This window comes from Etheostoma spectabile, chromosome 4 (assembly GCF_008692095.1).
Source record: "Etheostoma spectabile isolate EspeVRDwgs_2016 chromosome 4, UIUC_Espe_1.0, whole genome shotgun sequence".
Lineage (NCBI taxonomy): Eukaryota > Metazoa > Chordata > Actinopteri > Perciformes > Percidae > Etheostoma > Etheostoma spectabile.
Window position 1 is genome coordinate 20,927,726 of NC_045736.1, and position 15,177 is coordinate 20,942,902.

The following is a 15,177-nucleotide window of genomic DNA, read 5'->3' on the forward strand; positions in this document are numbered from 1 at the left end:
AAGAGTTCAGCTGAAGTACACACTGTGTTTTGTGTTTACTGAGTAGGTATTAGATGTCCTGAGCTGTTATCGTACCTATTCCTAATGTGGATAAACGGCAACTGAAAAAGGAAAGGCAGGGAGCTGCAGAGCTATCCCAAATATGTGACTTTTTATGTAATGAGTTTGATTCTTGTCTGTCATGTTGTTTATACTATGTTAATGGAAAGACAACAGAAATAGGCCATACAATTGTGTAAATTGAAAAGATTTTATTGTATATTAGCTCAAAATAGAATTTAACACAATTACTTTTCTGTTCACATGTATGCTAAAAGAGGAGTGGGAATTGGGATGAGTTTACTGTATATGGACTGCAAGATGAACAACCCGGTCCAAGGTACTAAAAGCTAAGCAAAAGGGTTACAGCAATGCAGGAATTTCATTAAGTTTCAGTCTCAAGACAGAGTTTTATCTGCTTGGAGAAATAATGGTTCGTTCTCTGGAACATGTATACAGAAAACATGACAAATACCCTGGAGGTCTGAGCCGCTCTCCTCTGCAGATATATGTCCCTGGATTAAATCAGGTTGTCTTGAGTTAGTCCGGTGGTCATCGGCAGCTCAGACTCATTTGTTTCTCCTGTGTTCATTCACTGTGCTGCAGGATTATGATTGTCCACTTTTATTTCCCTGGTTAGGGTTCAGGCATTCTTTTCAATAATAATAATAATATGGTCAATATATCCTTTATATGGTATATAACATAAATACAAATCTCTTTCAAAACCACTGCTCTGAGCTATGACTCCTCTCTCCTAGCTGTAATTGTGAATATTTGACATTTTGTGTGTGTGTGTGTGTTTGTGATTTGAATGTGCACAAACATAATTATCTCAGCAGTCATTGTGTAATAGCGGTTCATTACTCTGCTTTGGCTAATGTGTTACTCCCTTCTGTGTGATAGATGATCAGAACCTTAGGACTTTCCTGGAAGATGGTACTGTGGTGCTTTTCGTCCTCCTAGCCAGGTTCATTGTCCCAGGCCTGGCCTGCCAGCAGCAGCAGAATGAGTGCAAGGAGCAGTAGTGTGACTGCTGTGTAGGCCAGCTCTGGGTTTAGCTGCAGGCTAGGATGTGGTTCTGGGACATCCTTTGTGCTGAATGACACACACTGAGGCTTTCTGCTCTCTCTTGATCTCCTGCTGGCGTGCTTGGCACCCTCACTGATCCCCAAATGTAGACACACTCGGTAAAATGTCTCTGCCTGCAGGTGGGTCAGATTGAAGCTCTGAGTACCAGCCAGGATGCGTGTGGTGTATGTGGGCGTGTGTGCGTTTGAGTGTATGGCTTTCCATGATAGACGAGTTGAATGGAGGTTGCGCCCGTTCTGCCATGACAGGATAGCATGGTTTTGTCCGACTTCCCTCACCTCTAACCTGGCTTCCGCTTTGAATAACTGATATCCCTTTACATTAGCGGCCATCCCCCACTTTCTTTTCTTTTCTCTGCCATGCACACCCACAGTAACACTGCGTGTATCTGCTCCTAGTGCATTTTCAGCTACACAGGTATACAATCCTGCATCTCTGAGGGTGACCTTGTTTATTTCCAAAGTTCCCTCAGGCAGTAGCCGGTAGTGTTTGGAGGGGTTACAGGGAGTATCATCTTGAGGCTGGCTTGGAGAGATGATGGAGGCAGATGTGTGGTTGAATCCCTCAGAGGCTGTCAGGCTGTGGCAGGGAGCAGGAGCTGGTAAATCTTTGGATACTTGGCTCAATTCAGGACCAAGTCTCCGCCCAGAGGGAGTCACCCAGTACAGTTCAGGCTGTGGATCCGCAAGAGCTCGGCAGTGCAAGACCAGTTTTTCTCCTTCTTTTACCCCAACGTAGGAAGGGAGAGAGCTGGTTGGGATCATGGGGAGGCATAAGGTCGACATCTCCCTGGAGGATACCTCTCTTATCCTGCGAGCTCTCAGCTCTGGGGGTTCAGAACACAGCGTGGCCTGGGGTTGGATGAAACGCACCATCCGAGGTGTTTGCTTTTCTTTTTGAGTGTCTTCAACGTGAGATTGAGAGGCCCCCTCAGCGGCCCAGTGAAATAGGCAGTCACATCGCAGTGGGTTGGAGTGTAAGCTGACCTCCTGGAGACTCGGCAGGCTGAGCACAATGTGGTGGTGCAGTGCACTCAGAGAGTTGGAGTTGAGCATGAGACTCTCCAGCCTGGTCAGCTGGAGGAAAGCCTGTGGATGAATGTAGGACAGTCGTGGGTTGTTTGTGATCTCAAGTTTTGTGAGCTCTGGAAGGTTCTCCATGGCAGCTCTCTCAATAGACACCAGCTCCTCCATGTTGTTCAGGCCGAGCTCCTTCAGGTGGACCATGTCTCGGAAGTCTCCTGTCTCAATGAGTTTGATGCGGTTTTTGTTGAGGTCAAGGAACTTCAGTCCTGGCACTCTTATAAGGGCCTGAGTGGGGACCATTGTTAGCTGGTTATCATAGAAGGAGAGGCTCTCTAAGCCCTCCAACCCTTCCAGTGCTTCTTCAGCTAAGCCTCTCAGACCCATACCACCAAGCACAAGACTCCGGAGGGATTTCAGGGCCAGGAAGCCATGCTCAGGCAGGGCCTCCACAGGGTTTCCGCCAAGCATGAGAATTTCCAAGCTGGGCAAAGCCCTGAACCACCGAGGGTCAACAGTAGTGAGTCTATTGTTGTTGATATGCAGACGCAGTAGTGAGTCCAGACCATTAAAGGCTCCAGGTGCTATTGAGTGTAAGTTGTTGTGGCTGAGGAAGAGTTCCTGCAAAGCTGGCAGTGAGCAGAAGGAGGCCTCAGGGAGGTGACTGAGATGGTTTTCCTCCAGATGTAGAGACAGAAGAGAGGGCAGGGAGGCGCTCTGAGTTATTGTCCTGACACTGCTGAAGCGATTCTGGGAAAAGTCAAGGTCGGTGAGGGTGGCAAGTCCGTGCAGCACCGAAGTGTTGAGCTCAGACAGATGGTTACTCTGCAGGCGCAGGGTGTGTGTGTTTGGGGGTATGGGTGAGGGGAGCTTGGTCAAGAGCAGGTCGTTGCAGTCCACAGTGGGAGCTTCATGGTAGACAGAATCAGGAGAGAACCACGGTTTGATCTGACACACACACCGCACCGGGCAGGAGACGTGCCATGGTAGTGCATGAGGTAGAGAGCCGACAATGCCGGGCACACATACACCAACCAAAACGTACAGGAGACACTGCGACTGTAGAAACTCCAAAGTCGGCCTCATAATCCTCGCAGGTCACAGGAGCCGATTCAGACAAGGTGACAAAGAGTTTGTTATGAGGATGTTAGATGAATCATTTGGACCAGTAATGTGTGTGAAGTTGGGACATTAACAGTTTCAAGGTGTGTGTGCAAACTGTAAAAGGTAGGCCAGATGGTTCAGTGTCATCATTCATTAAAATCTAAACTGATTAAAGAGTAATTATGTTGTCAATAGCATTCTACAGCGGATTCAGACACAACTGAAAATGTTCCCTTTATAGTCAAGGACTCTGTTATGCCAAGAAGGTTTTTTTAACTTTGATTTCCGTGGTAGAACATGGACTGCACAATGGCTGTGGATCGATGACAGCCTTTGTTGTCACATCAATCTCACATCCTGGCCACAGGTGGTGGTCTCACGGCTTCCAGTGCGGTGGCTCACTGTTTGTAAAAAACACAAGATGAGAAAAAGAAGGATAATCAGTGAGACAAAGGGAGAAAGTAAAATAATCTAAAATCAGCTGCTTAATCCAGTCTAATGTGTTCCTTAAATACAAACACATTTTCAAGCACTATTCCCTTATCAGTTCCCACTCTAAAACAAATTTGTTTGAATTTAAAGTTAAAGAAATCTCTAAGAGAGCAGGGTCACATGGAGTTTTCAAGGCTGTACTTTGAAGACATGCTCTAAAGCCGAGAAGAGCAAGAAGAGGTGAAGTAGAGAAGACAGGAGTACAGAGAAAAAGGCTGGGGGAAAAAGGAGTGCTTTGTTGTAATCTCCAGTGTTTCTTTCAGCCTACAGGGGAATAGTTAAGTATGCAGGGTTGATGAAATCATGTTGCACTTAAATATTTCATGTCAGTGCTTCACATTAAGCGTTCAATGTTAGAACATAGTGTCCCACAAATGTTATTTATTACGTAACAGCTAAAAAGACCCCAGGGATCTTTTATAGTATCAGCCTTCTCTAGTTAAGGCTACTATGGAAAAGACTGATGGAACACATACACACTTAGAGGGAAACACACACTCTCTCTCTCACACACACACACACCACACACACACACACACACACACACACACACACACACACACACACACCACACACACACGCGCACACACGCGCACACACACACACACACACATACTAATGTTGCATGCTGGAGAAACACATGCAAACACCAGTTACATCAATATTTACATTTACAACACCATCACATTAACGGATCATAGACATTTGGCAGCAATGAGATCATCCTAGTAATTAGCGGAGAGGAAGTGCAAAAACATCCAATGGGATGAGAAATGGTATGTGTCAGTGTAACAAGTGTCACCCTGTTCTCAACAGCATATTTTAAAATACGGTAATAAATAAAGTATGGCTGAAAGGTTACATGCTAGTTATTGTATAGTCACATTCAATTAATAGTACAGAAGTCTTACTACTGTAGTTTTATCATAGTAAATCTGCATTATTTTTTCTTTAATTTGAGTTGTTTTTGGCCAGTTGGGGTTAGTGAGGCAAGATGTAAACACAACATTGACATATTATCACCTTGTAAAGTTGTTGTTTGCAAACAGTTACTTATTTACACATCCAGCAGACACAGAGCAACATTATCATTCATTTGGAGTTGTTCTTCTGTCCAATATTCACTGTCCTTTTAGCTCTGTTCTCCAACATCTCCAAAGAAAATGTTCTGCACTTTACCTCCTAAATAGCTTTTAGTTGATTTTGTCTGTCTGCTGTGTGGTGCTGGGCAGGTGGTGTTTAGAGGGTTTTTAGGGGTCTTTGCTGAAAACAGAAATCATGCTGATAAGAGCGGCAAACGGGAATCAAAATTAATTAAGTGATGGGTCGTAAAGACAATGAGCTGGAACGCACTGAAAGGCTCTGTAGAGCTGAGGAGAACAGCAGAGTCTGGTGCTACTGCTAATTGTTTATCGGTTCGTAACTATAAGTCATACCTTGTATATTACACATTGTGTAATTGATTTGATTAATTGTTTATATCATAATTTTAATTACAGCTGGCTTAAGTTTTAACCATAGAAATTAAATGGTTTCAACAGTTTATCACACCTTTGTGTGGAATTCTTATGTGATTGTCATCATTCAAACTATTATGATGTAATTTCATGCTTGTGCACAAAGAAGGAGTTGCTTGTTAATTGGTTGAATTACATTATTTTTGTTTCATTAACAACAATCTGATCATTACTGTTAATATGATTATTTAAGTTCTGTGACGTTAAACTGTTCTTTGTATTCCAAATAAAGTTTTATGTGATACTGGTATCATGCACGACAAACACACACTCACACATTCCGAGAAGGCTTATTGCATAGTTGCCATGGAAACAAATCTCTCAGCCTCACTCAGTGTTATGAGATTTACTTTGGAATTTGTTCTGGTCTGTGCATCAGTTGATAGGAACACAGATGAAACAACGCTCACTGGTCCGAGGAAACCTGACTACATTTTCTTCTCTAATCAATCTCCTGCAGGTTTTCTACAAATCCGTCCATTTTCTGTGATGAAGTTTTGTATGATTATAAATAAAGTTTTCATTAGGTGAACTTTGAATCTTTCCTTACACTTGCAAAGCATTTCCATCCTGGCAGCTGGTGTGACATGACTAGGAAGTAAAGTACAACTTGCAGGCTGTAACATCTGCTAGCGGAGGAGGAGAAAGTGTGGCAAGATACTTGCCAAGTTTGTGTACTGAGTGCAGCATGTTATCTAAGCTCTGACCTGTAACAGTAAAAACACAGAAGCAGTTTGGGCTCCTCTAGCTCTTCTATCAGCCATTCACTTTCATCTTCACTCATTCATTTTTTCATGCAATCTGCTCAATAATGGATTCATCATTGCATTTTTTTCTCAGAAGCTTACAGTATTTTGGGCGGTTTCAAGAAACCAGAACTGTGTGTAGATGTGTGTACACAAAGTATTATTTGAACTATTCAGAAAAGGAGTCTGAATAGATCTGTTTGACTCAGCAGCTACTTTTTATGATTCTGTCTCTTTCCCTTTCCGCAATCATTTCCCTCTGGATAAAAAGGATAAATATTTTGGCTCTTAGTGACCATAATTACTTCCCTGACTCAGATTTCTTTGAAATGTTAGTATCGCTGCACAGTAGCTAGTATATTATCCACAGCAATACCCCAGCCATAGGATTGGTACAACTCTGCACTGACCTGAAGTCTGAAGTTACTAACAGCCGAGGAAAAACACTTTTTTGAATGAATACCAAGGAAATTATAGACCAATCTTTTAAGTCTGGCTTGTTATTTGGAGTAATGTCATAGCCTTAGTTTTTAAATTTTAATACTTGGTTTTCACATTATTATTATTTTTTCTGTGATGTTTATTTTTATTTCTTGTTTTTTTTTTATATTTCTTTTGCTTTTTTGTTGTAATTTTGAGTCTTGCAAATTGTTGTTTAAATTTCAATTTTGCTGCGTTAAGCACTTTGGGTCGTATGTTTGGATGAAAGGTGCTATATAAATAAAGTTGAGTTGAGCAACAGCTAGTGTAGCCTTGAGCTGCTAGAAAAACTGAGTAATGGCCAACAGAGCTCTGGCAAGCTCAATTTCTTACTCCACACCTCAGATTGTTTTATTTTGCACACTTGTAGTCTTCAGACCCAACTGATGCTGACTCAAGTGACATCATTTGAGGCAATTATAGACTGCACGCAGTTCCCTCTGGAGCCACAAAAGGCTTTATACAACTTTTTTCACTTAGCACTCTCCCAAACCTGCAAACAGACTTTGATATATTTAAAATTGGTGGAGTTATCCTTTAATTACACAACCAAATCTAAGAATATCTAATGTCAGCGGTTAATCAGGTTTAAAATGATTGCAAGAGGATGGATTATTTATATTATGTTTTTGCTGCTTTATTGTAATGAAATAGTGGATTATTTCATATATGGTAATATGAGAAAGATATCTCGTGGCTCGATCTCGACTCAATTGTGACGAGAGGTCACAAGCCAAAAAAGTTGTGAACCAAAGTCTTGCATGCTGTCTATACTGGCTGCACCATTGGACCACCTGACCCACAGTGACTGTCCTAAAACATATATTCAAGATGTGTATTTGTGCGTTATTGTAAACTTTTGTCTTCTGACCTATCTTTCAAAAGATGCTGTTTATTGGATTGTTTAACTTAAAAGAGAATTTTAAGAGAGTTTTACGTTAATCTTGATTACTATAAATATGCGAGTACTTTGAAAATTGAAAAAAACCCGACCTGAATCGGTTCAGGCAACACTGAGTAGCTGCAGCCATGTGTACAACTTTCCACTGTGCTAAAATGACAATTAACGGGGCAAGTTTTAGAGTGCCTTTGTGCCTCTTAACAGACACACACTGCAATTAATGTGTCTGTACAACATGAACGGGGCCCTACGTAACATCAAGATGAGTTTTCAAGTCAGACATTGTTTTAATTCACCTACCCTATCTTGATCTTAATGATAGGTAGCTTGCTTCCCTAGTTAGCTGCTAGCTGTTAGCTGCTCTTGATAAGTGTGTTCAACCGGGCTTTTGTGAAAGTCACAAAGCAGCAGTTACGTGTTTATTTGTAGCTCATCCGTTTTCTGTGTGATCGATCTGGTGTTGGTGAGTAGGAGGCTTGGTAAAAAAATAGGTAATTCCATGTAGTTACATAGTTACTGATGTGGTTATAACTACTACAGTGCTCAATTACCTATTATGAGGGGGAAATAAACTACAATTTGTCGCAAAGGCATAGAGGACATCCACACCACCGGGCGCTCGTGGGATTGTTGTTGGCTGCGGGAGGTGAGGAAGGTGGGGACGAAGGCTGCCTGCCTGGCTAAGAGGTCTAGCACACAGAACGACACTGCCAAGCCTATAGCTTCCAACACCAGGTTGATCACACACGAAATGGATGAGCTACAAATACACACGGAACTGCTGCTTTATGATTTTTCACAAAAGCCTGGCTGAACACACTTATCAATAGCAGCTAACAGCTAGCAGCTAACAGATAGCTCTAGCAGCTAACCAGGCAAGCAAGCTACCCACCGGCAAAATCAAGACAGGGTAGGTGAATTAAAACAATGTCTGAGTTGAAAATACATCTGAATGTTACGTAAAGGCCCTGTTCATGTTGTACAGACACATGAATTGCATTGTGGGTCTGTTAAGAGGCACAAAAGCCTTCTAAAACTTGCCCCGTTAACTGTCGTTTTAGCTCAGTGGAAGGTTGTAGCCTACACGCAACTGCAGCTATTCAGTGTTGCCTGCACCGATTCAGGTCGGGGTTTTCTTCAATCGAAAGTACTTGCATATTCATGATCAAGATTGTAATTTCAATCAAGATCAGACAAGATTAACATAAAAAATGGCCAGAATTCTCCTTTAACTAACTAAACTCAAATTCTGGGTCATTGGACATCCTACTCAGGACCAGCTTTTCTTGTTTTTTTGTTTTCTTTTTAACCAATTTTGAACATTTTCCCAACATGTTCTCCCTCCCACACTTACCCACACACCCGATACCTGCATTTTGCTAAACCTCCCTACTTACTGTATTAATCTGTACCCTAGATGGCAAGCAATGAAACAATACATTATGAAATACATCACAAATCATGTTCATTTGGTTACCTTTGCAGGACTTTGTCGGCACCTCACTTGAAGATGGATGGTCTATATTTTCTACTGGGCATCAGGATGTCAATGGCCTGAAGGTTTTCAGAAGCCCTATGGGACATGAAAAAAACAGACATGTTTTTTCAGACCAGTCACAAAAATGCTTCTGTAGAAGTTAATGTCAAACATGCCTCTCCTTTGGCTGACTTTTACTTTGCTTTGGAAGAAAGAGAGAGAGGAGGAGAAAAGCTTTTAAGCCTACATTCTCTAACTGATAAAGGGAAAAAAATAGGTATGGAATAAAAAATACATGTTTGGATGAAACAGTCCATTTCTTTGTGCTGTGCAGCTACAACACAGAGAGACACTGCAACAGGGCGGAATAGAGAGAGGGGGAGAATTAAGACAACAGGAAAGAGGGATGTATGGCAGAGATAGAGGTGCTGGATGCAGATCCTAATAACAAAAATAATGTAAAAAAACAGAGATGCATTGCCCTGCATCTGAATCTGTTCCAACATGCACACAGACACAGAAATACACAAACTTATTATGTTTGACAAAGGAGACCCTAGAGCTTCTCCATTTCCAATATACACACACACACACACACACACACACACACACACACACACACACACACACACACACACACACACACACACACACACACACACACACACACACACACCACACACATATATACACACACATGCACACACCTGCTACCAACACCTTTGAATCAATACTGCTTTCACTCAAAGTAAATGTGCATGCATCCACAGCTGCATGTTTGCGTGAGTGCTGCAATAACCTGTTTGCTTAAAATATTCTATTAACATGTTTCTTACCGCAACTGAAGCACCGACTACATATCATCATTTCTTCCTTTCTTCATTTGCTCAGTCTTCCTTTGCAAATGGTTTAAGTGCCAGAATGTCTTCTTATCCCTATGAGTCACACGTTTATGGATCTCTTAAGATTCCTGAAATATCACTTCCCTAGCGCTCCTCTCTCTGTCACTGGAAATTGGCACAGAATAAATCCCCCCTCCTCCTCTCTCTCTCTCTCTCTCTCTCTCTCTCTCTCTCTCTGTCTCTCTCTCTCTCTCTCACTCTCCCTCTCTCTCCCTCCAGCACAGCTTATGTCCCTCTCGTCTCTCCTATCTGCCTCCTCTCTTTCTTTTGCCTGTCTCACTCACTTGTTCTTCCTCTTCCTGTTTTATAAGCTGAAGGAAAACCATTTGCGTTAGTTACAGTGTGTGGTTTTTCTGGATGAGAAGTTTTCTTTGGCTCCTGTTGGCATTTTAGTCTCTGCCATGGCCTTCAGATTAAAGACCTGCTTACATACCAGGTCAAAGATGACAAAGGTTAGACAGTAGCCAGAGAGACACAGTTTACATTATGTAAGTCGTTGTTTCTGTGTTACAGTATCTTATATTTACAGCTGTGTCATTTTGAAGCTGTGTCTCATCTCTTCATTTGACAGAATTGTTCTTGTTGATTTTGTATTTTGTTAGGTTTCAATGTGGAATTGTTACAAACCTACAGTGCACATTGCATAATATTTAAGATCTCAATAATCAAATATTACAGTCAGAAAACATCAGGGCTAAATTAGGTTTTAATGAGCCTTATTCCAATCTTATCTCTCCTCAAAGTCTGTATCATTAAAGCAATACAATATAGAAAATGGCCAAGAGTAAAAACTCATAAAGTAATTAAACCCTTTATACAGACTAGCAGTCAACAACATACACAAAAGAGAAAACAACGTAAAAACAAAAAAGAAGCATGTTAATGTGGTTACTGCTGGGGTGAATTGACTTTGGAGTTTTAGTTTATTTAATTTCTCTATTCCAACGGTCTCAGTGTTTCCTAATGCTTTAGTGTTTATTTTCTGTTTTAAAGGCTGATCGCTCTCCTAAAAGCATCTGTATAATGTCGTTGACTGGTGTTAATTTATGTATGAAAGAAAAGGAATGTGTGCAGATGTTGAGAAGATCTCATATATTTTCAATAACACCATGGCTCTGTAAGGTATGCCATTAATATGCCTATATATAGAACATGACAAAGGCAATACAGTTTGACTGTCCTGAAATGGAGATATAACTCTTCTCTGTGGACTGCTCCAGGCCACAGCAATACAGCATTGGCATGATACTGTCCTGTAAATAGCATGCGTGCGGCATGGTAAGTAATCCCCTGTGGTAATTGACCTGGCAGTAGAAGACACTTTACACTTAACACAAATTGTGTATATTGTAGGTGAAGACTGAAGGGGAGGATTATGCAAATAGCACTTGCAGTTAAAGCACACAGATAAATCACATTGGTCCCTAAATCAGTTTGAAGTGTAGAGTTCTACATTTTGCTACCTGCCTGACAGGTCTCGAAACAGAATTGGGGGATGGGTCTGTTTGACTGTGTAGAGCTTTATGCAATTATTTGGTAAAGCTACTATGATCAATATTTTATATTAACAAAGGATCAAGTCACTACATAAAATGTGAAAAGTGTCACTTGTGGTGACAAACCCACGGAGAATTATCAACAGCTTCGAAGTTCCCCCACAGTCTTTCAGCTCATTGTTTTGGTTCAGACTGACCGTTGTCATCAGTTCAGTGAGTAGAGTCCAGCTAAAAAGTTTTTTTTAAAAACACAGTACGTTACCTGCTATTCATTAAACTGCAGACGGACAAAGTTAGTGTCTATTTGGTGAAAATAGCTAAACATTTGGCACTAAAGGGCCACATGTTGGAAATAATGGACATCCATCAGCAGGTGGACGAAAACACGACTCCAAATGAATGATAATGTTACTCTGTACAATAAATAGCCAACTGTTTGCTAACATGGTAGCAACTTTATACAGAAATTACGTTTCTATGTGATGTTTATCTGCTTGATTATGACACCCCAAGTGGCCAAACATAATCACCATAATGCAAGTTTAATGGTGCTTACTTCTCTCTATCGTTATAGCTACATCCATACATTTTCTTGGTTACTGTATTTTATCTGTTGCAGGAAGGATGCTTGTGGAAAGAATTTTAGAATTAAAATAACCACATTACTTAAGTGACTCTACAATCAAAGCTATGTTGTCCTTCAGTACCCCTTCTTATCTGTATTATGCAGAACACGTCTCACCACTCTCAAAGTTGTACACCTATTTCCACCAATGCATGGAAAATATTTTACCTGTAGTGACAGAACTGTAAGATCAGAGTGCACGTGTCTTCCTGTATTGCCAACATATTGCATCTAAAAAGATATGTTTGGTCACTAGTGGATTCTGATATATGCATATGTCAAATTAGGTCTTTGGATCAACAGACATGGATACCACTCTGCTTTGTGGGAGAATGAGATTTTTCCAGTTAGAACCATTTAAAAGGGAAAAGGAAGTTTGGGGTCCCCTGTTGGAGCTGCTGCCCCCGCTTCCCAATTCTGGATAAGCGGATGAAGATGGATGGATGGGAGAACAATTTATCACAGGCAACTGTGAAAGTAATCTAAACTTTCAATGGCAATAATATAAATAATGATATTTAAAGTGTTGTAGATTAAAGTGCAATAAAACCAAAAATGTACACAAAGGTCAAATCATTTTATCACCACCACCCTTTTTAACAATAAAGGCAGCTGTGGACATGCATTTTTATTTTAGCAACTAAATGAGGTGCTTGTGGCTGTATAGCAACACAGCTTCTGGTCAGTGAAGAAGCTGAGTGTGCGACTTATTATTATTTGAGAGAATGTGAAGAAAAGTTGAGACAAGTAATCCCTCTTCCTCTGTGATGTGATGCAATATTTGCATTGCAAGTATTCTTACATACCTTTCCATCCAGCAAATGGTGGAAATTAAAGTGTGGGCATTGCAAACTTTATAACTGTGATGTCCTGGTCCTGAGAAGGTTTTCAAGTGATTTTGTTTCATGGTATACAATTCACCATCTTTTATGGTCATTGACCTTTTGCTCATGGGGGAAGAAAACACTCTCACACACGTATAAAGCTCCGTACTTATCGTTGTTTTTCTTTTCATTGTACTGTAGGCTAGAGATAGAGAGGATATGTGTGTATTTGAGTGTGGGTGTGTGGTAAGAGAGAATCAGGCAGAGTGGTTGTGAAAGAGCAAAAAAAGAGCACAGAGAGTGTCTACTGCAGGATGTACTGAGACGAAAGAACAAAAATGAAGAGAATAAACAGAAAAGAACAGAGAACTTAAACTATTTAGTAAAATCAATTTTGCAGTTTGTGAGCTTCTATTATTTTGTATTCATGTGTATTTACATGTATATGACTCTGTGACTTGGCTCTCTAATGACCTTCTTCTTCATTTGCTTGATTCATTCAGAAGCCAAACCCACAAAAGCACACACACCCACATGCCCTGTCTGACTGAAAGGCAGCAAGGATAAGTGGTAGCTCGCTGAATGGGAGGGAGAAGAGGTCGCCATAGCAACACTGGGGGGGTTTTGCTTTTATTGGAGAAAGAAAATCAGCTCGGCATTATCCTCCTATCTGACTCTGCACTCTCTCAATTCTGCTTTCTCTGTGTCACCTTCCTCTTTTCCTTTGTATGTTCATTTAGTTTTCCACGAGCTGACATCCACTGCCTGGGACATCTACATGAGATGTGAAAATTCATTCAGTCACGTCTGTTGTTGGATTATTTTATTGTAAGCACTTCCATTTTGCAACGTGGCCAAAGATTCAGTATCATGTGATGTGCTGTAGTTAAAATGTATGTTTGTTTTTTTAAAGTGTAAATCTATAAGGAGAAATAACTTTCATATAGTCTCATATTTTCAGAATAAAAAGAAGAATTATTTGTACCTCATCCTTGATGCAATGGTGACATAGAGACTGACAATATTCTGAAACCATGTGATAAATATATGAGTCTGTATAAGCTGTCACTAAATCAAGGTACAAATCGCATTCACTGATATTATTAGTCAACTGACTCTTTGTTCCCAGCACATCTGAACCGAAGCAGCCATAGCTATGTAAGCAGTTTAGGACTGTGACCCATATATAAGAAGAAACTTGCCTGCATGCACACACACAAACACATAACACAGTTTGGTGCAAAAAAACTGCCACGCAATTGACGACATCACATAATGTCAGATGACAGGTTGGATGTGAAAAAATTGAGAATGTGCTAATGCATGGCACAGCGTTCCTTCCCTGTCACAGCATGCTGTATGAATTCTGTTCACATGTGGACCAGCTGGACAACCCTCCCACATCACAGCCCTGCGTGTTTCCGAGAGTGTGTGTACAAGGAAACATGTCAGAGAGAAAATGATTGAGAATTTGCTGCCATGGTGACAAGCTCAGCTGTATTTAATAGATATGGGTTGTTAAGAAGCCTGTCCATTGCTGGAGTAGGCGGGTGAGGGTGGAGGGGGAGAGAGGAACAGAGATAAAAAAGGCAACTGAACAACCATTACTACTCACAGTATTTACATTTTGATCATGTTCTCAAGTGCAGAGTGACACCATACAGTGTAATGTTCTTGAGACTAAAACAGAAAAGTAAATACTGGTAACACAACTGGAAGCTTGTTATACATCAAAGACTGACTCCTACATGTCAAGAAGTTCACAGGCTCAAGAAAAATTACACAGTAGAGAGCAACTGCTAATTGTAAAAGTTAATCAAACCTGCGCCCCTGCTGGGAAAGACCTCATCATAGAAATTAATGTATTATAATTACAGAGTCGCTAGAGTCGTTATTCTGTCCTGCAGTATGTCATTTTCTACAGAAGAACAGATGGGTGTATTTCAGCAACTCTCCAAAGACAACGTGATTGATAATGATTAATCATCATTTCTACATGTCATATTTCCAATTAGCTAGCACAGTGTGTGTTTGTGTGTGTGTGTGTTTGTGTGTGTGTGTGTGTGTGTGTGTGTGTGTGTGTGTGTGTGTGTGTGTGTGTGTGTGTGTGTGTGCGCATGTGTTCGTGTGTTTATGTAGGTGTGTGTATTGCGTGGGAGATGTCAACAGGTCTGTGTTCATCAGCAGGTTCTCTGTGCATGATTTCCATAGTGAAAGAGTTTGGTTTGTGCTTGATTGAGTAAAACATTGAAAATGGGCTAATGCATAGCACAGTGTTCCTTCCTTGTCCCAGCATTCTGCATGTATTCTGTTTACTTGTAGACCAGCTGGACAACCCTCCCACATTATAGCACTGTATGCGAGTTTGTGAGAGTGTGTGCTCATAGAAACATGTCAGAGAGAAAATGATTGGGAATTTGTTGCCATGGTGACAAGCTCAGCATTATCTAACAGAAATGG

At 40.9% G+C, this 15,177-nt stretch overlaps 1 protein-coding gene across 1 annotated transcript; it reads right to left on the reverse strand.

The window, feature by feature from the left end:
* Nucleotides 1-464: 464 nt before the first annotated feature.
* LOC116687301 (leucine-rich repeat neuronal protein 2) lies at nucleotides 465-10,018 on the reverse strand. The gene is made up of 3 exons (XM_032512572.1): nucleotides 9,707-10,018; nucleotides 8,871-8,966; nucleotides 465-3,658 (listed from the first exon to the last, which is right to left on the reverse strand). The coding sequence occupies exon 3, from the start codon at nucleotides 3,237-3,239 to the stop codon at nucleotides 1,002-1,004; it is 2,238 nt and encodes a 745-aa protein (XP_032368463.1). The 5' UTR covers nucleotides 3,240-3,658; nucleotides 8,871-8,966; nucleotides 9,707-10,018; the 3' UTR covers nucleotides 465-1,001.
* Between the last annotated feature and the right edge of the window lie 5,159 nt (nucleotides 10,019-15,177).

Coding starts and splice junctions, on each gene's coding strand:
- LOC116687301 (XM_032512572.1), bottom strand. CDS start 3,239: ATGAGGCCGACTTTGGAGTTTCTACAGTCGCAGTGTCTCCTGTACGTT.